At 38.7% G+C, this 24,269-nt stretch overlaps 3 protein-coding genes across 8 annotated transcripts in view; 2 read left to right on the top strand and 1 right to left on the bottom strand.

Annotated features, from left to right (window-relative positions):
* The window catches only part of LOC141766179 (RNA-binding motif, single-stranded-interacting protein 2-like), a 31,670-nt gene extending 22,633 nt beyond the window's left edge, over window positions 1–9,037 (top strand). For 3 of the 4 annotated variants that reach the window (XM_074632810.1, XM_074632801.1, XM_074632817.1), the window contains exons 5-14: window positions 2,254–2,411; window positions 3,511–3,590; window positions 3,720–3,829; window positions 4,000–4,043; window positions 4,242–4,335; window positions 4,599–4,649; window positions 5,662–5,772; window positions 5,937–6,017; window positions 8,096–8,183; window positions 8,657–9,037. In XM_074632810.1, the coding sequence (XP_074488911.1) occupies window positions 2,254–2,411; window positions 3,511–3,590; window positions 3,720–3,829; window positions 4,000–4,043; window positions 4,242–4,335; window positions 4,599–4,649; window positions 5,662–5,772; window positions 5,937–6,017; window positions 8,096–8,176 (810 nt within the window). In that variant the 3' untranslated portion in view covers window positions 8,177–8,183; window positions 8,657–9,037. The remainder of the gene's footprint in view (window positions 1–2,253; window positions 2,412–3,510; window positions 3,591–3,719; window positions 3,830–3,999; window positions 4,044–4,241; window positions 4,336–4,598; window positions 4,650–5,661; window positions 5,773–5,936; window positions 6,018–8,095; window positions 8,184–8,656) is intronic. The other variant, XM_074632826.1, reaches the window with a different exon arrangement.
* A 6,616-nt stretch (window positions 9,038–15,653) lies between these two features.
* LOC141766120 (retinoic acid receptor gamma-A-like) overlaps window positions 15,654–24,269 on the top strand; it is a 93,119-nt gene continuing 84,503 nt past the window's right edge. For both annotated transcript variants that reach the window (XM_074632693.1, XM_074632684.1), the window contains exon 1: window positions 15,654–15,947. The gene's annotated coding sequence lies outside the window, so the exon portion shown is untranslated. The remainder of the gene's footprint in view (window positions 15,948–24,269) is intronic.
* Window positions 18,054–23,264, bottom strand: faim2b (Fas apoptotic inhibitory molecule 2b). 2 transcript variants are annotated; one of them, XM_074632777.1, is made up of 12 exons: window positions 23,075–23,264; window positions 22,224–22,269; window positions 21,599–21,666; window positions 21,434–21,498; window positions 21,289–21,342; window positions 21,144–21,194; window positions 21,013–21,052; window positions 20,881–20,918; window positions 20,701–20,788; window positions 20,514–20,609; window positions 20,236–20,289; window positions 18,054–20,121 (listed from the first exon to the last, which is right to left on the bottom strand). In XM_074632777.1, exons 1-12 carry the CDS (start codon window positions 23,087–23,089, stop codon window positions 19,972–19,974), a joined length of 765 nt encoding a protein of 254 aa, XP_074488878.1. In that variant the 5' UTR covers window positions 23,090–23,264; the 3' UTR covers window positions 18,054–19,971. The 2 variants fall into 2 exon arrangements, with proteins under 2 accessions (XP_074488878.1, XP_074488869.1); XM_074632768.1 differs by having other exon boundaries at window positions 22,224–22,272; window positions 23,075–23,262.

Raw genomic sequence — 24,269 nt, 5'->3', positions numbered from 1 at the left:
TCTCAGGCTCCCCATTGAGGGAGCCCAGGGGAGGGTGCCACTACACCCACTGTCAATGGGACCGGCACAATGGGCTGGCATTGTCCATCGTCTGGGCCGAGGCCTGGGGCTGACACCAGCACTTAATACACTCCACCCCAGTGTCCCTGCCCTCCCACCCCTCTCCCCATGTCCTGCGCCCAAACATACCCACTGCAATGTAACACCAGGGTCTCCCTCAGCCCAGCTCCGGAAAACTGTAAGAGATCCACGCTGACCTGAACCAGTCCAGTGCAACTAAACCCGGAGTCTAAGTTCTCTGTAAGAGCGCCACACAATCCTGTGTATCTCAATACCCGGCAAGTGCAACCGGACACCAAGAGTCGACTCCCCCAGACGACATGTGCTCAGTCAGAGGTGTTGATAACCACTATAAAAACCTAAATATACACAGCTGCTCCAGAGTCACTGGGTTACCTCGGGTCAGAAAAAAACAAGCGTTAAGTCTAAAATTAGTTTCGATATCGCACTCTGAAGTGCAGTGTCACCTGTTTGCACCTTCACCATGGCTGCTGCAGAGTGTTGTTCACAAACAGAACGAGCCACACCTTGCACTCGCCGTCCTCGAGAGTACGCTCTAGTCCCCGAACGGGCCACCCCAGCTCTGAAGCCGCGGGCCCAGAGGAGAAGCGTGCATACGGGGCAGGAGAACCATGGCAGAGTTAAAAATAGATCCTTTACTTTCCAGCACCTCCCTGTTCAAACTCAGATGCACAGTGCTCCACACACACAAAGCAGGCAAATATACAGAGACACACCTCAACATACAGGGCTCACCTAGGGAAAAAAAGCACTATGACGTCTCAGCAAATCCCATTCACATGTGACCTGGGCTCGGTCCAGCTGCATTTTCATATCCACAACAGGAGGAATATTTGTTTGAATATGAAATGGGATATTGTGTGTACTAGCGGAGGTAAATAAAAGGATAAAAAGGGAGGGAGTTTTTCCTTTGTTAGTCTCATCTGGCCCATGACCTCCTGCAGAGTGCCGCCGTGTTACGTGATGGCCGTATTGCCTCACCCAGAATGACGTCAATCACAGAAAAATCTCGTCGCCAGGTGGCTCAGAGAACAGAGGCTACTCATATAAGCAGTAAATCTTCATTTGAGATAGCTTGTTTGTCGTTACATCTGACAGTTTTCTTTCATGCACAAGTGACAAACTGGTTTGCAGAGCTATCTGATAGCAGCGAGTGTTCGGAAGAGATGACGAAATGGAAAATGATAGTGATAAAAGATATTTTGATGGAAAAGAAGAGCCTGTTAATCAGCAGGCGCTCATTTATCCTCTTCTCCTTTCTCGCTCTTTTTTCTGTCATCCTCCTCTTTCATTACCCAAATTACACGAGACTCCCACTACTTCCTATCTTGTCAGTTCCCTCCTTCTGTACAAAATATCAGCCTTTTAAGCTCCTCGTTTCTCCCGCCCTCCCTCCGCTCTATATCCCCCTTCTTTCGCTCTCTGTTTTCCCTTCCCCTCTTTTTTAGCCCAGCCTCTTCTCTCCCGGTTGCCAGGCTCCTGTTGCTCTCTGAACTCCTTAACTTCATGCCTGACTTCCTGTCTGCTTCTGCGCAGTCACATAAGGTTTCACTTTCAAGCTAATGCCACAAAATAAGTCTCTGAATAATCTTTTTTACTTGCAGCTATCCGCAGCTCTTAAATAGGCAACATCCCTCTTAAATATGTGACTTAATCTTTGCAGACAAATTCATATGTGTGTGTGTGATTTTTTAAAAAGCAGTCAGCATTAGTCGTGGCAATGACAGATGCACCACTTAATCAGGGTTTCAGTTTATTGCTACTAATTGCTTAAAAACATTTTATCCGTATCGGGTCCCATTACAGAATGATGCTTGACATGGTGCACGCATATGATGAAGTATTAACGTGCCAAGATTGATGGCAGGTGTTGATGGAAAGACAGGTCACACTGCTGCCTACACAAGAATTTCTGCAGTGTGAAAAAGATTTTTTGAAAGTGATGAGAGAAATTTTCCATTTGCAAATGCATCTGCAAAGACCTTTGAAAGTGTTATGCTTAAATAAATGTTACGCCTTTTTTTTTTTTGTACTAATAAAGCAATGGTTTCAGAAGTAAGATGCAACTGCTGCACCAACATGTATTGGTATTGCAATGGAACTGAAAGAATCACATCCTTTCATGTAGTAATCTGTTTGTGAACTGATTTTCATGTCCCCTTGTTTGTACAGCAACAAGAGCAGGACCCCACCAACCTCTACATCTCCAACCTGCCAGTGTCCATGGATGAGCAAGAGCTGGAGAGCATGCTCAAGTCCTTTGGCCAGGTCATCTCCACACGCATCCTCCGGGATGCTAACGGGACCAGCCGCGGTGTGGGATTTGCTAGGTCAGACATAAAGACATAATACACTACTCCACGGTGGTGTAGGATGATTTGAGTAGAGAGAGCTGTAAATAAGAAGTAGTCTGTGTTAGGGGTGTGAGAAAATATAGAATATCACGATATTATGTTTTGCGATACTCAATATCGATATCGATTCTCACAAACACTATTGATTTTTAATTAACCTCTTAAAAATCCAAGGACCCGCCGGTGCTATTCTGTCTTTTTGGGAGGTTGTAGGGCTCAGTTTTAAAGCTGGAGTGAGTGGTATCGTATGCAACTAAAAAAACCTAAGGAATCCATTGGTACCAACCATGTCCTACTTGCATTTCGGGAAGAACGCTAAACAATGCTACAAAGTTATGCTAAATTTTGGCGAGGAAAAACTGGCATGGACATTTTCAAAGGGGTCCCTTGACCTCTGACCTCAAAATATATGTGAATGAAAATGGGTTCTATGGGTACCCACAAGTCTCCCCTTTACAGACATGCCCACTTTATGATAATCACATTTAGTTTTGGGCAAAAAAACAATGCATTTTATTTGCATGCAGTATAAATGTGTTATTTTCATCCATTCTAAAATTGATGCATTTGAATATTTCTGCATACTGGGGTCCATAAACAGTCTTGGAATTACATAAATTGGGTATCACTGGAAAGCTGAGACTCTTGTGGATCCAATGAGTCCAATTATATTCATGTGTAATGATGTTAGTCTCCATAGTAGCCATTTCACATAATTACTTTTTTTACTCATACATATGGTGGTGTGTCTTTGTAATATGACAGTTTTCCTAAAATTAGATTTTGAAATATATATTATATAAATATAAATAATAAAAAATATATATATATATTATATATAATATACTGTATATAATATATATATATTATATATAATATATATATATATACTGTATATATATCACCTTGTTTACAGTATCACAATATATTGCAATATATTGAATCGTAACCCCTGTATTGTGATATGTATCGTATCGCCAGATTCTTGCCAATACACAGCCCTAGTCTGTGTCCAATCCTAATGTAAACAGCGCTCCACGAGCACAATTAAACTTGACTTTTGACTGTTTTTCAGAATGGAGTCCACGGAGAAGTGCGAGGCCATCATTCAGCATTTCAACGGCAAATTCATCAAAACTCCACCAGGAGTGCCTGGTGCGTGGAACGTTTGTTGTTGGTATTATAGGAACCGGATATTGTTGTTGTTGGTGCCAGAGCTTGCTGTTTTTGTTCCCCGCTGTGACCGTTGAATTCCCTCTCTTGTTTGATCTTTTGCTTTCACAGTGCCCACAGAGCCCTTATTATGTAAGTTTGCAGACGGAGGTCAGAAGAAGAGGCAGAACCAGGGGAAGTACCTCCACAACGGACGGCCATGGGCTAGAGACGGAGATACGGTAACTCACGGTTCTTAAAGGGAACTTCCTGTGCTCATATGTCGCATTTCCTGTTGGAAATTAAAGCAAGACCATCGTTCTCGCTCTGTGCTAGATGACTGTTTTAGCACAGGCCACACCGGTGTTTGCATGACCTCACTGTTTCTGAATCCTGTGTATTGTTTTCCCAGGGAGGAATGACGCTTGCGTATGACCCCACAGCCTTACAAAATGGGTGAGTGGTATGCACGGACTGACTGAAAACAGTCCCAACCCTCCAGGAAAATAACAAACTGTAGTAAAGTGCTGCCCTCTGCTGGACATGGCAGGAACACAGAAATGCTGTTAATGTAGTTGGCGACATACTGCAGATTGTTGACACGGTGTAGCTGTCTTCATGTTTTCTTCTCGCTTTGCTCCATCTGTTCGGCAGCTTCTACTCCTCGCCCTACAGTCTGGCTCCAAACCGAATGATCGCCCAGACGTCTCTCTCACCCTACATGCATTCTCCTGTCTCATCCTACCAGGTGGGACATTTCATCATGTTTATGATTCAAATACTGACTGTTTAAATCCCAAGACTTCATTTTCTGGCACTGTTCTTTGCCAAACTCCTCCTTATGTCCACATTATGTAAGTTAACAGACACTCAGGGAGGAACACAGCCCACAAAACTGATGATATTTCTTCTGGTTCTCATGACCTCTCTCTGCAAACTTAATAACATACTTACATAATAACTCAACAACTCTTTACAAATGAGTTTCACAACCTGTTTCCTGATCTGTAGGTACACAGCCCGTCCTGGATGCACCATCAGTCATACCTCATGCAGCCAACTGTGAGTATCACCAACATCTCCTCCCCTCATATACCTCATTTACTCTCGGCCACTCAATGTACCTTAGGTAGATCAGATAGCTATCCATTAACAAAGAAGTGTAAACCAAGGTTATAATAGTTTCAAATTTTCAATTTTTTATTTTATTTTAGTTTTGACTTTTCAATTTAATTTTAGTTTCAGTTTTTCAGAAAGGTTTAGTTTTTATATTTAGTTTTAGATATAATGTCTCAGAACATATACATACAAAATACATGGTTGGAGAACTGTGTTGGAACGGCCATAATATTTAATCCTTACACTAATTTAACGTCCGATGTGAAGCAATAGCAAATAGATCAATGTCACGAGGGTTGACGGACATTCATGCTGTCTCCTTTTTTCGGTAATGATATATTATAGCTTAAAAATACAAATTGAAATCAATTTACGTTCATTTTGATTTTATTTGTATTAGTTTTTTGCCCAGGCAAAACCCAGTTTGGGTTTCGTTTTTTTTTTAAAGGATTTAGGATTTATTTAGTTTCAGTTTACTTACAATATTTTCCACTGCTTATTATTGTTTTAGGGCGTTTTCATATTAGGTACGATTGATCCGTACCGTGCCTGAGTACGATTGCCGGCCAGCCCACTCCTCCACCGCTCAGCTTTCACATTAGTAAAGTCATTCCATACCTGAGTACACTTGCATCATCATCCATGTGTATTTGTTTATTTTAAGATCAGCTGTTCTGGTGGTGGAGCATCGTAAAACACTTCATTCAAACTTGACAGAAACAAAATAAAACCCACCAAAACCATCGTCGTTAGTCTTTCCAACAATCACCAACTCTGGTTTGGTCGAAATAAACTCTTATTTCACCGAATTTTATGTGAAAATACACAGACTCTACACGTTCGACACCTTGGGAGGTGGTCTGAGATACATTCTAGCCAAATGTTTAGATGTTAATCTTTCCATCAGTGATTTAGACTCTGACATGTGTCTGTGTGTGTCTCTATGTGTCCACAGGGTACAGTTCTTACCCCAACAATGGATCACGCCATGTCCATCCAGCCCACGTCCATGATGGGACCTCTCGCCCAGCAGCTAAGCCACCTGTCCATGGGCAGCACGGGCACAGTCAGTACCAATCACACACACACTCACAATCACAGACACACACACACACACGATGCACAAGGCAGAAAATTATCCCCATAGCTAACTGTCCTGAACTTTATGAGATGAATCATTAATGTGAAATACTATAGCAATTTGTGTTTTCCTCTCTGCCTTCCCTACAGTATATTCCGGCCAACTCAGCTATGCAGGGGACCTACATCCCCCAGTACACCCCAGTGCCTCCCTCCAGTGTCCCAGTAGAGGTATGAAGCTAGCCTCAACCTCAGCTGTTTATATTTGACATTTCCATGAAGGGGATGACTAATAATTCAAACTTTTATACGGACGTATTTACTAAAACTTGACACATCTGTGTGCTTAAAAAAAAAATCGGCTGCTTTTAGCACACCAGCTCTTATTTGTGTGTATTTTAAGGAGTGGCAGAGTTGAGATGGGGAGGTGACTATTAAAACTGCCAACTGACTGATTTACTGAGCTGGATAGTGTCCATGTGCCCTGAAGTTGTGTGTGGTATTTTATAACAGGTAGAAGCTGGCGTAGTGGCTTTGATGGTTCCTGTAGTATTTTATAAATACACAAAAATAATACTACATCAGATATTTAGTCTTTTTCAGGTGCCAGAAAGAGATGTGGTGTAAAAACAGTATTGGTTCATGTCCTATTTGGGAAAGATGAAACAGAAACACATGACGAGCAAGAGTCACGGCATACCTGAGTTTGTCCCCGCAGAAACTTGATGGGACTCTATGACGGATTTTCTAAAAAAATTACGTTGTTGTTGTTGTTGTTGTTGTTGTTGTTGTTGTTGTTGTTGTTGTTGTTGTTATTGTTGTTGTTGTTGTTGTTGTTGATGATGATGATGATGATGATGATGATGATGACCAGGGGCTCACCATCCATCCAATCCTCAGATTTGACTGTTGATGTTAATCAAATAATTCTTACTGGCACAGTTATTTCATGATAAGCCAGTGAGGTAGAGAGTAGGCCTAAATTAACAGTTTGCTTATTTCTCTACTGGGTGTAGGTCTCAGAAAACATTCAAATAACACTACAGTATTTAAAAATCTTTTTTCAAATATTTGTATTATAGAAAGTTTAACATATTTGCAGAATTAAATTGTGTAAATAATGTTTTCTATAATTATTTCTATTATTATTTCTAAAATAATTCTGTCTTTCTCACTTTATCTTTGAATAAATTACGGCTGCAGCTATCATTTATTTTAGTAATCAAGTATTATTACATCGATTAATGGAGTAATCGGATAAAAAATAATTTTGCTTTATTAAGGAGCAATAGTAAATATACAAAAGAGAAAATAAGGTCTCTTAAAATTAACAGCTAATTGGTTTCCTTTTTAAAAAAATCTACATTTTTATAGCTTAAATTGCAATCAATAATATAACCTGTCAAAACCTCCACCCATATTGGGCATTTAAGTGCCATATTATATTCTGGGTTTTAAATAAACATTTTCTGAAATGCAAACAATTAAATTCTTTGCATCGATGATTTTTAGCACTTGAGGAATCGTTTCAGCCCTAGAACAGTTAATGATAATTTATTATTTCATGAATTTATCTATATATATTACTTAAATTTGTGTCTTGAGAAATATCAATGTGCTGTCCAGACAATGGCTCTATATTGGCTCCTCCATTATCCAACCAGAAGAGCCTTTGTCACTCATGAATGAGAGTCGTTTCATGGGGACGTTTGGCTCAGACACACTCCGGTGCTGCTGCAGCAGGTTCCTGGCTGAGCGCTCTGCAGGAGGGCGGCTCAGCCTGCAGGGTGTCCTGACTCATTTGTTGGAAGGTGGAGCTCAGTGATCGTGGTGGGAGCCAGCAGGATGAGCAACACAGTGAATGAGACAGAAGGGCTGGTTTATGAATGGAAAGAGGCGCTGTAGTAAGCCAGGAGAACTCAGGCTGTGATTGGGTGGATGAGGTCACGTGGGAGGAGGTAGATGAGGACAGGGTGGAGTAGAGTGACAGGTGTGAAGGTAGAATTGGGTCACCAAAGCTTCAGGTAAATGTCAAGCACGCCTTTTAGTAAATACGTCCTGCAGTACGCACTGGCTTCAAGTTAACTGTAAAATCTGACTGTTGTACTTTGGTTCATCCACTCCAAGACATTATTATAATGTCTTTGATTCGGTGGGGAGGGCAGCGGGAAAATACAGGCTGTCCTCTTCTTTGTATCTTTAATAAATTAAATAAATAATAAATAAATAAATAATTAATTGACACATTATCATTAATAATCAAGTATCGAGTATTCTTTGAACGAGCTGTCCTCTTTTGTTTTTTTTAGGAGAATGGTGGTCAACAGCAACAGGTTGGCATGGAGACTCCCGCGGAACACACAAACTACTCATACCAACACACCAAGTGAAGCTAAGGTAGGACAGTGAAGGTTTCCGTCCCAAATTCCACACTAACATGCTATTTAGTACACTAAAACAGTATGTGAGATTTATTAGTATGTCCGAAACCTCAGTGTGTAACGCGAATTGCATACTATTTCCGGTGAAATATTACAGTATAAAACGCTGACGCTATTGCGGCATAAATATCCTACAATGCAATGCGGTAGTAACGACAACCTTCATAACGGACGTTGACGGACAGCTCTGTAACATCAATAACACTTCAGTTTAACTGTAAGATTTCACTTTGCGTAATATATATTTATATTGAAAGGACAGATGTGAGAGTGGTTTGGATCTTCTAATCTAACTCTCGAAAGCGAATAAGCACACAAGTACTACTTATGGAAAAGAGAAAGTAACATTACAGTTGTGGTATAAATACATCTGAACGATGTTTGAGCAGGTTCAGCGTATCAATAATGAGCTGTGTGTGTGTGTTGTAGCTCACAGCAGGTTGGGGCCGAGAGCACGAGATGAATCCAACCAGACAGGATTCAGCTGGAAGAGAACTGTGCTCCGTACCATCACCAAGCACCCGGACTTGAACATGGATAACAAAAGGAACATGTGTGCGTGTGTGTGCGTGTGTTTGTTTGTGTGTGTGTGCGTGTGTTTGTTTGTGTGTGCGTGTCTGTATTTTTTTTTTTTTTAAGAAAAAAGGACAACACTTGCATCATTGGACTTTCCTGCTCACATCCTCAAGAGTTGATCAACCAAAGGTGGGAATCTTCTTCACAGAAGCTTTGATCTATTTTGATAACTGAAAAAAAAGGAAAATAACAAGAAGTTTAAAAAGAAAATTATGAAAAAAGAGAGGAGGAAAAGACACAGAGCATTATTTTTGTGCACGTAATATAACAAATTCTTATTTTTAAAAAAAGCATTCTGGACGTTTCAGGGTGATTCAAGGAAGAGTTGAAACACAATGTGTCTTTTATTTTTTTGTAAAATATGCAAACTTTTTATTTTTATTTCCTGATGTCTGTTGTTTGACGTTCTATTTGCAGCAGCGGGGGCAACAATTTGTACAGATTCAAGAACTTAAAAAACACTTTTGCTGGTCTGATGTGTCGAATCATTGTAACCGTGGGGAGGCGAACCGTTTAAAGCTACTTCTTCCTGTAACTGCTGCACAGACGATAATAACATTGTTTATAGTTTATAGTCAAATTCTTCTTTTTTAACATTCTTCCATACGTGAACAAAAGACAATCAATTATTTCTATTTATATTTGAATCATAGTTCTATTTTTTAGAGTTTTTAGATCATTGGAACATACATTTATAGAGAAGAAGTTATTTAATACTGTAGTCTATAAAGACGTGATGAATTTCCCCCTCGCAATGATGAGTTCTAATATTTGGCTCATGAAAATTCTTCCTTAAAGTCACGCCTGTTCATACTAACAGTCATCTTGTTTTGTTATAATGTGACTCAACGTTACATCCGTGTCCATGAGAAGTGGTTTTAAGCGGTTTCGCTGTGGCAAACCTTCAGGTATCATTAAATTCATCCTCTGTCGAAGGGATGAAGTGAACGTGCTTTAGATCTGAGCAGTTAGATTACTGAAAAGATTATGTGTTCAAAGAACAATGCAGTTACTAAATTAAGATATAGTTAGCAAAAGCAAAGAGGGAAATCAAATAGAAGACTAACATGATCCCTGAGAATAATTAGTTTGAAAGGAGGGGAGCTGTAAGTCTCTTTTTTTTCAATGCTGCTGTTGTCACCTGAGTTTGATTCTCTGTCAGTGATTTTTAGTTTGTAGAAAGTTAAATGTTTTTTCTTTTGTCTGTCACTTGAAAACCTTTTGAGCTAATTTGCCTTATTTTTTGATGAATTTATCTTTGAAGTAGGTTAGATTTTTAGCTGTAGATTTTAGCTTTTTACAGAGAGTAGTTTCTTTTTTTTCTCTGCGTAGGGATTGATGCTGTTTTCTTGTGCACATCAAGTTTTCTCTTTTGTTTTGTTTTCACACAAACTTCCGTTCCAAACCTTGTGTCGTCTGTCCTCATATTGTGTCGGGCCTGTTATGTAGAAAGCCTTTCAGAGTGGAGAGTTGAACCAAACAAAGACTTCATTTAGAGGTGATCATAGACTGTTTATAATCATCCCACTGTACAGAAGTGAAGCCAAAATATCCCGGATACGGGAGCTGCCATCATGAGATTTTGACATCATTTGGAGCCAGAGTCTGCGCAGTAGTATTCAGGGGGTGGAGTCGTGGTATCGAGGTCACCCACCGAAACCAATCACAAACCGAGCACGGCCGCAGCTTGACAGCGAGAGAGACTCACAGCTGTCAATCATGACGTCTCACCCCCTTCATATAGCATCAAATAACTAATTAAAACCAAACTTAGCAGAAAAATTAACACTTAAACATACATCAGCGTGATGAGAACTACCTAAAATAACAGAAACCATCTTTGGTAAAAATGTATTTAATGTGTAGTTTGACTTTTAATTTGGCCCATGTCCCATCCGCTAACATGGAGGAGGCGGGGTTTATGACCTATACTGCAACCAGTCACCAGGGGGCGATCAAGATCTTTTGGCTTCACTTTTGGGGAGCTGTCATGTCGTCCATCTTTATATACAGTCTATGGTGGTGATCCAAAAAGATTCATACTGATGCTGCGTCAGTGTTGCGGCTCAAAGAGGTCTCGTATATGTTTCAGTCTATCGAGTGGAGCTCATGTCACAGTGCATCCAAATATGTTGAACTTTAATTTATGCAGACATCAAAAGCTGTAGATATGTAGATAATAGAAATAATGGTTTTGACTGCTCCATGGAAGTGCCATTAAAAGATGATCCTTACAGCCTTTAGTGAGACAGCAAGTCTGAATGAATTTGGGGAGTGATCCAAAATTCTGAAAAAATGATTTTTAGCTAAGCCTTAATGTTTTCCTCTGGATGAACTGCCTGATCTCTCATAGGATTGACACTAAGTTGTATATACTACGGAAATGGCAACAGGCTCGTTTGAATGCCATCGAGTTAGTTAAGTTAGCTGTAGGGTCACGAGGAGCTTTTCTTCCCGCTCTTCAACCATCCACATTTGAGTCCAGTGATAAACGCAGCGTGAAAACGTCTTTCTTAAGGCTCGCAGTTTGATGATTCTGTTTCTAACTCTTACATTTTTTTCACATCAACTTTTTTTGCTGTGTGTTTCTATTGTTATTATTTCCGCAACCAAAGATGTTGTAGTCACCCATCTGTTAGCTCTCTGTCACAGATAAAGTGCACTCATTCGCAGACGATCATGTGTTGTGTGTTGCTGGATGAAAATACCTTTTTTCTGCTTCCGACAGATTCAGAAAGAGAAAGTTTCGCAATATTCCACTTTATGACTACAGTTTAAAGTGATAGCTCAGGTGTTTTGAAGTGGGGTTGTATGAGGTACTTATCCATAGTTGTCCATAGTATTACTTACATTAGATGACGGTCGGCGTGCCCCCAGCATTGAGAAACAGACAGGAGCACCGGCACCGGAGCAAAGCACGTATTTTAGCCACCTAAAAGAATCAATATCAATTTAAGTGTACGCTATATGTAGAATACTTTTTGAAAGTGAAACGTATCTATACTGTTTTGATCATCTGGGCCTGCTGGCTTTGGAGAGAGCATAGATAAGTTTCACCTTCAGTTCAGTTCCCCGTCAGAAAGGAGAAGGAAAGGGCTGTCTGATGGCAAGTTAAAGCGGTCAAAATATTCTACATATAGCGTACACTTAAAGGGATATCGATTTTTTTAAGGTGAACCTTTCTTTTAGGTGGCAAAATACATTTTTCTGCCGTCCCCATCCACAGTAGTATATTGCTTTGCTCCGGTGTCGGTACTCCTATCCAAGCTGGGGGCGTGGCGACCGTCATCTACTGTAGGTAATACACCGACTATGGATAAGCACCTCATACAACCCCGCTTCAAAACACCCGAACTATCCCTTTAAGGTTTGGTGAGAACTCTTTTGCCACTACTGTATCTGTCATATAGTAAAGTACACACGCAAATTATGTGGTTTTGTGTTTCCCTCAGTGTACGTAATGGAGTGTTGGTGCGCATGCAAACAGACTCATTATGAACTTTATTGGAGGAATCCAGAGCTTTTATGATGGTGACTGTTTTCAGACACGAGAGCTAATTTTGTAAATAGTCTTTTTTTCCCCCTTCCACTTCCTCTGTACACCATTTTGTTTGTTTCTTCTTGTGTGTGCTTGTGTGTGTGTTATTTTTTTTAATGATTTCTAACCTATCCAGATAACACAGTGACTAGCAAGGTTTTCAGATTCAGTGCCCATGAAGGAAAATGTCATGGATATTGTTTATATGTTCAGAGAAATGATATTCCATGTATTAGCCATCACTTTTAATACAAAAACAGGATTTTGAAACTATGAAATGACCACTTGTTACAATGCAGTGTTTATTTATTTTTATTTTTATTTTTACAAACTTGTCAGCAGAGATAATATCACTGCAAGTCATGATGCTCCAAAATGAATTTGCATCATTAAAATGAACCTTAAGTTACTTTTAATTAGTAGGAATACTGAGATCAACAGTGTGCTTATTTGAATAACAATATTTGAAAGGAAAAAAAATCTCCTTGCACTTATTATTTTTAGTCCACACCAATTTGAAAATGCTCTTTTTGTCCATCCTAATGTTGATTTGATGGCTTATTTCATAGCTTCAAAATGTTTTGCTGCTAAAACAGGATTTCCAAACAGGTTGTTAGATGTTGCCCAGTCTGGATTTTCAAATGTCACCTTTTTATTTTAATTTGGTTAATACAGACTATTCTTTATTTGTTTGATTTTCAATAATAACTTCATAATACTAGTATACAGAAATGTGTTTACTGTTTTTTTTTTTTTTTTTTAACTAATGGGCATTTTAAACAGTTAAAACTCAGAAATGTTGTCTTGAGGTGACATTTTTGAGCTCGTTGCTCCACACTGTATGAACCAAGTTTGTGTGAATCCCAGACATTTCGAAAATCTGACGGGCTCATCTCTCTCCCTGCTTGTGAACAGTTTTCTTATTTATACAAGAACTCATTTTGTACAGTTTTGTTAAGAGGAAAAAGGTTTTGATATTTGGTTATTTTGCAAAGCCACTTGGCTACTTTTGTCTTCCTGTGCCAGAGTTGCTAAATTGTCTGTAACTTGTGTTTTTTTTATTGATTGAGATAAGATTTTCCTTCTTTCTTGGTTTTCTCTTTGAATTTGAATATGTCAATTTTTCTTTTTTTTAATAAAAGCCTTGTTTCAATGATCGGGTGAACTGTGTTTTGATTTATGGTAACCGTTAAGAGTGGAGGGTCTGCATTATTGACAGCAGATGGGTCTTTGCCTCCTGCTGTTGTTGCTTCAGCTTGTATTGATAATTACTGTGAAGGCATGTGTATCTGTTTTTGCTGCTCAGTAGGTCAAAGCTGACTGTCCTTTCTAAATCCACGTTTTGTGATGGGGTTGTAGGGGACTGAAGTCCAAAGGTGTAATTTACACTCAAAATCCTGAAAAAGTACTGCAAACTCCTCGGCACATTTAACAAGTGAAAAACAAAAACGTTATTCAAAGATAAGGAAGTGAAGGACTGTGCTTAGTAAAGATGTAAATTCAATATTTATCAGCAGTAAAGTATGAGGGCTGTATTGACAAAAAGTAAATGAGAAGAGACATTATTTTATTAATAATTATATTAAAGTGTAACTTCCCCCCCAGGTCTGAGCCAGGGGCTGAGGTAAAAGTTTCTCAGTGACTGACTAAAGGGTGTTAACATTGTTTAATATAAATTTCATGACATAGGACGCAACCAGTCGACTCTATGCCAGGGTTGGTTCAGGGCTGATTTAAAACAGTAGTTGGCGTGTTAAGCCATTTTCAACCCCTGAAATTCTAATTCTTTATAAAGTTGGTAAGAAATGTCAATATTAACTCCAACATTGATGCATTTCATCACAGTACAGTCATATCATTTAGTTTACAGCTCAAAAAACACAATTAAGTATGCAGTTCCTCTTTAATATTACAATTACGAACATTAACTTGGAAAGCCCAGTTTCATAACAATGTATTATTTGCCATATTGATATAAATATAAAAAGTGTAGGAAATGAATAGCATTCACATATTTTCTTTTTCTGAAACATGCTTGCTGGAGTCTATCCCAGTATATTTGAACTTGTACTTGTACTTTTGAACTCAGTTCATAAAGTTGCAGGATATGTGATTTATAATTTATAATCAAATTTCCACTTGCTAATGTCAAAAAGCACTTTCTGTTCTTGTTTAAGTTTTTATTTTGTACCAGTTCTTTTTAACACTCTATACCACTTTCTTTTCACACATTTTTAATCTGCACGCCGTCTAACTACTGATCCTTTTCCTGTTCCGAGCACTTTGAAGCAGGAGTTACAATCTTTCATGAGCTTTTACAAATGTAAATGTAAATCCTTACTTTCATTTGACAATACAGATGAGTGCTTATTCTCACTTGCTGTAATCTATCAAAACTATTCATTGCAGTGGGGATGATACAGCCTTCAGGTCCACTAGGCGTAATAAGCAAATATGGACAATAAATGGATAAAAGTAAGGATGCATTTCAACATCATTGTCCTTTTGAAATTGTCCTGATTGGTGCTTTAAATTCAGCATAAGGTCAGTAAACAGATTTCCTTCCAGTGAGGAGATCTCTGTTGTTGCTGAAATATTGATGACTGCTCAGGATGTATGATGTGGTGCAATGTGAGTGTAATTTATAAAAGATTAAACTACACATGCTTATGATGATGATGACATTATTATGTGTCTGTCTTGATTTTGTTACCTGTCAAATTTAAAGTGATTTAATTCCCCTTTTGATGATGATTCTATCTGTTTATTTATAATCTGTGGATGTCTCCAGTGTTGTAGCTGCTTTGGTTTTGAAACTCCAGACTGAGAGAAAGTCAACCTAATAACCTGCTGAACAGGATAAAAAAATGTCTTCATCTGTTTTCACTTGGGTATAAAAAATACTGTACATTCAGTAAAGGTTGAGTTGTCCTGATACTTAACGCAGAAAATTAAAGTGAAATGAAAGTTTTCTCCATATAAATACTTCGTTTTTACATTGTTATTGTGCTATTTATTTATTTTTCCTGCCAATCTCCTGCTCCACATTCCAGTCCAGTAGGAGGCGGTAATGCACCTATAAGCTGGTTTGCCAACCACCTATAAACACCAAAGAAGAAGAAGAAGTTGTTGTGCTATTGTGTGTAGGTCTCTCCGCCACACGAGGGCGCTGCTGCACATACAGCGTAATGGGGTTGATAGAGGGATAGTCAAAACCATGGAGACTTAACTACATATGTATTTTACGGAGATGGAGGAAACTGGAAAAATACAAGAAGTAAATGAAGAACCCAACAGCTACAGCAATAATACCGAAGAGGTCGGCGAAAGCACGTCTTCTGAGGACACCTTGGGGAAGTTGGCCTGTGTTGAACAATAAACATTTTTAAATATATTGACCGTTCTCAGTCCAAAATGGCGGCAGCGACTGTTGTCAAAAAAGCACTGGAGTTTCTTCTCTTTGTGACAACTAACGTTAGCCCTAATCACCTCACCTGTGTACACCTGTAAACGCTCCTTCTCTGAGTTGTGGCCGAGTGCCCTGGATGGATATGATGTGGTGGATCTTCTGCAGAGAAGAAGACCAGAAACAACAACTGGGTTAAGGTAAGACAGCTTGCTCTGTTATCACCTGTTTTTGGGGATTGTTTAATTGGAAAGCTAAACTGATAGATTTGGATGGAATATAGTTTTTTTTTGTTATGATTTATCAGGGAAAGTGAAAAGATTTAGCCCACTTTATGACGAGGCAGTGATTGATTAGTGTGCATGGATCAAGTTTTGTAATTTGAATGTTTCTTTTTATTGTTGCACAATATAACATTACAAAAAGACATAAGGTGATTTGTGCAATAAGACATCTCTTACAAAAAAGAATATACTTCAAGTTTATTTTATAAAGTAAACTTAAATATACTTTAAGTATATCCCCAAGTATACTTTATGTAATAAGTATACTAATATCAATGTACTAGTAATATACTTAAAAGTATACTTTTAAATATAGGAGTAGTACACAACTAGTTTACATCCAAGTTGTATTTTGTACTGCAACTATAATATGAACTATACTACAAGTGAACTTATAGGTATAATGTTAGTTTACTAGTTTTACTGTATACATGTAGCCCATTTTTTAGTTTATGAAAGTAAAGTATACTCTCAGCAAGCTACTAGTTTAATAGTTTTTACTGCAACTATACGTGCAAGTTTTCTTAAGTGAACTTATAGTACTTAGCGAAATATACTTATACTTTCTGTATACTTGACAGTATAAGCCAAGTATACGTAAGTATAATTTTGTTAAGTTTATCTTTGATAAGTACATAAAAAGTAATTTGAAAGCATACTCTCTTATTTTAAGTTTAAAAGAAGTATACTAAGAGCATACTTGAATAAACCTTTTTTGTAAGGGATTACAAGAAGACATAAGACAGTTGGATGGTGTTAAAACATACAGATATTAGGACATTAAGACAAGTACAGTACACTAGTTTATATATTGAACTGGGAGGTAGCGTTTGGCCAGAGTTTGTGACATGACGTAAGATTAGGTGAGGTTTGCTTGTAAGGAGGATAGCTATTGGCGAATGAATAATGGCAAAGAAAAGAGGGAAAGAGATTTAATTTTAAGTTACTAATTTAATGTTAGTATTAAATGCTTTATTTCGCATACAGATGCTGATAAAATGTGTCTCTGTGAAGTTAACTGATATCCTGTGCAGCCATCTAACTTTATGTGTTTTATGTGTGGTGTATTTGCACCAGACATCTGATATGTGGGATTTTTGTTGGCAAATTGCATGACTTGTTTATAGGCTCCCAATATTGATGGTTAGGTCTCCTGTTTGTTGAAGCCACAGTCCTCTATGTTGTAAATCTGCGGTTGGTGACATCGTATTTTCATCCTGAGACATTGCAGAAATGAAGTGTTTCCGTGCATGTGTGTGTTCGGTCTTTGCAAATCTGTAGTTATTTGTGAAAGCAGATAAAGTAGGTCTAACGTTCAGTGTTATAAATCAAGAGGACCTGTGACCATTAGTGTGTTTCCTGAAAGATTATGGGTAACCAGTTCTTTATTATTTGTAAAAAGCTTGATTTAGGCAGTCAATGTAGGCAAGTCGCCCTTTTGTCCAGTTTTTAAGGAACATTTGAAATATTATCTTTGAGGAAAACCATGCAATTGTTCCTATTACATATCTTTATATACCTGATCTCCTGATCTCCAAGTGACTTAATGAATAGATGTTATACAAATTGTTACACAAATTTAGCATTTGATTTACACACAGGCTTGAGGACCATCTGGACTGCAGTCCATGAGGACGTGAGACGTTCACATTTACTGAGGCAATATAGCTGATGTATGTTTTTAAACACCTCCTGTCATCACATCCATCAGTTGAGTTTGAGTAAACTTGTGTCACTGGGTGACGGCTGGGATCCAATTTTCAGCTGAGTTATGTGTTACAGCAGTGATTGATAACGCTCTAGCGGCATTCATCAGTGCCTGATTAATTAGATTTCTATGTGATGACAGATGTGACCGTACACATTCTGCTGGAGGAGGGAATGGTAGTATAGTATAGTATTTGGGCTTTTTGTTAAAGTGTTTATGAGGCTACTTGACCCATAGATCCGTAAATATCCGTTATGTTAATACTTTATAATAATAATCACCATTAGCCTTCTTACACATATAAGACACAGTACATATAAGACACAGTACTTTTCATGTGTCACTTTTATTTGAATAATGCCAGAATAAACAGACACAGCTCATTGTTCTTAGAAAAAAAATATGAACATGCCATGTGTTTAATTCACTATACAGTTAGAACATTTCTAATAATCATGTTGTGATCATCAACTTGTTTAAATTAAATATGTTTCTATCACATCCCAAAGGCCACATTAAAGTTACAATACAAATTGCAACCGATGTCTAATAACTAAAGTATGTATGATGCTACAAACACACGTTTTCCCTTCGTGGTCGGTGTTGTATCTTAGCTCTGAACGTCACAACGTTAGATGAAATCCTTCAAGTTTCACTCAAATAGTATTTCCCCCCGATAAAGATACTCAGTTAGCTCAAATATGTTACACACATACAGAGTAAAACATCAAACTTCTCATATATGATAATGTGCATTAAAAGTAAGTATAAAAACAAACTGTATTTACTGTACATAGCTTGTGAAACAGACAGTTAAAGCAAACTCAACCTAAAAGTGCAGATTTCCCGAATCCTCTTTTTTTGGCTCAATGATGGATAAACATACAAACTGATCTTAATCAACTCTGTTTTTGGTGTGTTGTCCACTTATGAGCCTAAAGCTGCCCACACATGATCAGCAGTAAAATTGCTCTGCGCTGGCTTTGCCATTGTTTTCCTACGTGGAGAGCGGTTCCGTCCGACTACGCAGAAGCGCTACTCTTGGCGTGGGGCACCGGTCGAAATTGCCCCCGAGCGTTGTGCTCAAAGTTCAAATTATTTCAACTTTGACCTTGGGTGCCGTTGACCTTTCAAAGTGCAACCACTGAGAACAGCTGCAACTGTTGTTGTCGCCTAGAAACAGTGAACGGCGATTCTTGCATACTTTTTGATTTCATATTACACCTGTGCTGTGTTTTGCCTCTGCGAGGCTCTGTGCCTTTCTTTGCGTGGGGCTGTCGCGGTGTTGTCTCAAAATGGTAATATGCGGTATTATTGCAACTTTAAAAAATATATATAAATTAAATGCATGTTTATTGTTCAATGCAGAACACAGAAGGGCAATGAGACGCTTTGGTTGCATCTGGTTGCCATGATACAGAATATCAACTTGTCGGCACACGGTAGAGTACCTGCTCTGGATGAAGGGAAGGTCGAAGCCCGTAGGGAGAGAGGACGGACCTGCCGGTCTATGTGTATTCATTTCTCCTCCATTGTTGTTGTTGTGCAGCACTTGTAGTCTACATGTAGGATGTGATGGTTGGTCATAATGGAGTTTTACCCAAAGTTGAACTCTTTCCAACTCTCAGTAACCAGAAAAAAAACACCATACGTGCAGCGCTCAGCGCCGAATAGACGCTCAGCGCCTCGTCACGCTGCTGCCATTTGTAGCAAAGTGTAAAAATGCGTCCCTCCTAGTGCAAAGACTTCAAAATAGAAAAAAACGTGAACATAGCGGTTGTGGCGGTTGCTTGCCATCCCCTGCGGATGACTTTTCAATATTGCGGTATTGCGGTATTGCGGTATTGCGGTATTGCGGTTATAGCCCTAACATCACGGTGAGCGAATAGCAAATTTCTTATCATGTGAAGGCAGCTTAATGACTGTTTAAGCACATGCTGCAGGACGGTGGGGTCACAGTCGACCCCAGAGTAATACAAAAACACATATAAAGGACCTGCCAGAGTACAGTGGACGACTACAGCGAGGTATCAGGCAGTGTAGGTTATATATCAGGGCGTAGCGACAAAACCAGCAGCAGGATTGTATGGACAATATTACATCAGGAAAAAAACAAACTTCCAAACAGTGACTCATGAAAAACCGTATAGCCCTGATGCCATCTTGTTCATGAGGGTTATAAATCCAAGTTGATTTGTTGTTTGTAGGGGAAAAAGTGCTGAGAGAAATGCTTTACTCGCGGCCTCCTCCAAAGATCTGTAGCAGGAAGCTGAACAGGTAGATGATGTCCAGGTAGAGGCTCAGGGTGGCAAAAACATATTCCTCTGGACTTATAGTGTAGCGCTTGTTCCCTAACAGCAACTGGGTGTCAAACGCCAGGAACTGTGGTAGAAAGAGAGACAGATGGAGAAGAAACAAGGAGAGTAAATTAATAATGAATAAAACGATGAACTTCAGCTGGACAATATATTGAGGTTTCCCTGATCTGATTCTCACCAGAGTAAAGAGAATGGCTCCTCCCACAGCATAAAGGGCATGTAGCCAGGGAACCTGTGGTGCAGGATTAAAAAAGCATTACAAAACGCTGCTAAGAAGGACAGCGGGATGCTAATTTAAGAAAAACAGCACAGTGCTTTGCAAGATTATCTGTGAGGTTAATCCCTTCTTGTTATCGCACACCTAAAATACAGCCAGCAGCATTAACCTGCATCTGGTGTTTGACTCATCAGCAGCTATTTTAGACTTCTTCCAGGAAGGTGTGTGTGTGGACTTACGTATCCGAAAGGGACGACAATGGAGAGGGTGATGGCACAGAGAAGCATGACCATGCACAGAGAAAACAGGAGGCCCTGACAGGATGTAACGTCAATCTGTAACAAAAAAACATATGATGGCTTTATTTCACTTGTTTGGTTGTTTGAAAGCAGTTTAAAAGTTTAGTTTAAGCAGTTTTTCTCTCACCTTGGTCTGGAAGCTGAAGAGGGTGACAGAAAGAACCACCAGAGTTGTGATTCCCAGACACAGAACCACTGATTTGGTGTTGTAAAAGCTGGAGGAAGAGAAGGAGTCTTTTTAACTCTGGAAATGAGTTGAAATCAACGTCTAAGACACACACACGCCTACATCCCAATATGTATTTACCTCGACACAAATCCCATCATGGAGGCCATGCTCACAGTCTGAAGGGAAAAGTAAAGAAATATTACCACAGTTAGGGTTTATGTTGAGTGTGTGAGTAAAGAGTATATTGTATCATGATGAAGAAATACTCACAAAAAGAACTAACAAAATGATATTCCAAGGAAACTGCCTCCTAAAGAAAAGAAAATCCACTTTGTCAACTCAAATTCACAAATGTATATCTACATAGTATTATTCAGGTGCTTTAATTAAATAAACATTACCTCAGCTCTCCACAGCAGGACAGTGCGATGTAGGTGGCAAAGAATACAAGACTGTAATAAAAAAGGGAAAATAATGATTAAAAAAAACTCAGTAAATAAAGTCATAGAAAAAGGGCGACACTATAATGTGATGTTTTTTACTTACTAAGATAACATGTACAAGCCTGGATGAGTCTGGATATAATACCTCACAGGTCCACTGTAGAGACACAAATTAAATGGATTTAATTCATGTTTTAATCACAGTGGTGAAAACAAAAAAACTTTAGAGTTACCAAAAGAGTTGTTACCAAAATGAGAAGAGACAAACAATGGCCACGGTCACTAACAGCTGAACCAGGAGAATGGCGTAGACCTGCAGGAAGACGTAGATATAGTATCAGAGCAATGGAAGAGTCTCTGTGATATTGCTTTTGTACTGGTTTCACTTGTTTCATGTAACACATATTTTGTACCTTCCTGATGAAGGTCCGTCTGATGTTCTTGTCGTCCCAGGCGAACTGGGCCTCCATCTCGTCATAGCCTAAAGAAAGAGGCAAGGAGGAAACATATGAGGACTTATCTTTGTAGAAACTGAGGATTAAAATGATACTGCAGCTTTATTCAGACAAATGAAGTCACATTATTACGATTAAGAATCAAGATTACAAGATTACTTAGTCGATAAGTTGACTGATTGGTCGTTTTGGTCTTAGTCGACTAAGATTTCTTTAGTCTATTAGTCATTTTTTATGCTTTTTTCACGCTGAATGATGTATTTCCAAGAAACTTATGAGCACATCTTTGGTAAATACAAGATTTAAAGTGGTGCTTTTGTGTGATTCTTTGTGGAGAAACTCGGCTTCACAAATCTGTCGATTAAATCAAGTAATAGATTGGTAGAACAATCCGTATGAGTGTTAATCGACTAAGAATTTCTTTGGTTGAGGACAAGCCTAAAGATTACAAACTGCAATGAAACAAAAAACATGTAATCATACTTTACTTTACTTTAAAATACTCCAACAAGCATATACTAAGTCTAGGTAGAAATTGAAGACATAGGAGCCAGTGTCAACCCACAAAGAAGTTAGTTTTTACCTGCAGTCGCCTCCTGATAACTGGGGGGCTCCTTGTCATCACCCACCTGCTGGGATAGAAACACCGTTTGTATGGTCATTGCAATTTTTACAATTCTCCGATTCCAGCTTCTTAAATGTGAATATTTTCTGGTTTCTTTACTCCTCTATGTTGGTAAACTGTATATCTTTGAGTTGTGGACCAAAACAAGACATTTGAGGACGTCATCTCGAGCTTTGGGAAACACTGATCAACATTTTTTTTTATGTTTTCTGACATTTTATAGACCAAACAACTAATTGATTAATCGAGAAATCAATGAAATGACAATGAAAATAATTGTTAGTGGCAGCCCTAACTCCCATGTGTTTACGCTCACACACATGAACCAGCACAGTACTCATTTTGCTTTCTCCTATTGTTTAACTGTGCTTATGTCTGTGTCTATTTTAAAGCTGCCTGTTGACAATTTTCCATAACAGATTTGTCTACAACCAGCCTCCATGTTTGATTAGGTCAGAGGATTAGGATGGATGTGATGCGCCTCCATCTTTTCATAGCCAGCATCATATTTCACACACATTACGTCATTATTTGGTTGATCATTTTTTTAATTTATTTTGAGCTTGGCTGTGATGTTGCCATTAAAAGAAATGTCAGAAACAGAATCTCTACAATCCTGACTCAAAGCCATGACTTCATCATTTATGTTTCTCTATGAGCCACACTTTTGGAGAATATAAGTTTTCCATTGCAGCTCCAAAAACTAACTTAAAAATGTATTTAAATGTCATTGGTCTTTATAATCAATCCCTATACAATGCATTACAACGCTGTAGTGTCACTATAAGGTAGGGAAGTTGAAAACATACCTTTCCCTTCTTCATGATTGTTTCCCTTTTTGCACCTTTGAGTTGCTGATGATGAAGAAGAAGACTATTCTGAAGTCACGGGTGAAATGTTTTTCTTGTCTTTCAATTCCAAAATCTGAAAAAATCTCAGCTCCTCTTCTCTTGTATACTCTTCTCTTGGTGTTTGTGTGGTCAAAAACACAGCGAATGTTGTTTGTAGGATAGTTGTTGCTCTGAATTTGTCTCCAGCGCGGATTACACTGAAGCAGCTTTATAGGCCTCTGTGTGGTTAATCTCTCTCTAACCCTGATCCCACGCCACCCCTATTCTCAGCCTAATGAGGTCGGTCCAGAAATGTCCAGGCAGTCCCGAAACATTGAGATGAAGCCGGACCGTACCACTGCTGTTGCTAGACGGGGGTGTCGTTTATGTCTGTCATCGGTTGCACAAACCTTCTAAACAGTGTTACAGGACAGTTAATCATCCTGTAAGACTCAAAGGACTTACATATCTGAATTACATATGCATTACATCACTGTTTTGCTCCATTTTAGGGGGAAATGAGAGCCACAGACATAGAGGGTATTTGATAATCTGCATATTCATACTATGTAAGAATACATTATCAAAACCTGCACATTTGAATCTGTTTATTTACACTAACATGTTGACTAACAACATTAATATACTGTATTTTCATTATCAAGAGAGTTTATGATGTATGATTTATTTGATTATTATTTGTGTTTATTCTGTTTATACATTTTTATTTTATTTATTTTTTTAACAGTGATCTTGTGATCTTATCAGGGCTCAACAATAAGGATTGCCCGCTTGCCCGGGGCAAGTAAAATGCCACGTAGGGCTAGTAAATCTAGCTACTCACTTGCGCGATTGAGCAAGTGGTAAAAAACAAACACATTTTTACCGAAGCTGATGATGGAAGTAGCTAAAGAGCGAGCCATCTAGCTTCTTTCACATCTCTTTTGAGAGTTGCACGTACACAGTACCGATCGGGAACTCGCGAGAAAATGGCGGCGGGTAAAGATAAAAGTTTATGAGCTGAGGTGCAAGCGAACATTTCAATTATTTTGGTTGAGTTGGGTGGCGTAAGAGGATGTGGGCGAAACTCTAGATTAATTTACTTAAATCTAGATTAAATATGACAGTTAACTTTAGTCTTTGTTGTTATTTGATAACCGCTAATAAATAAAAT

Source organism: Sebastes fasciatus, chromosome 1 (genome assembly GCF_043250625.1).
Source record: "Sebastes fasciatus isolate fSebFas1 chromosome 1, fSebFas1.pri, whole genome shotgun sequence".
Classification (NCBI taxonomy): domain Eukaryota; kingdom Metazoa; phylum Chordata; class Actinopteri; order Perciformes; family Sebastidae; genus Sebastes; species Sebastes fasciatus.
Note: the sequence above shows the minus strand (reverse complement) of the source record. Positions and strands in the feature narration are given on the sequence as shown.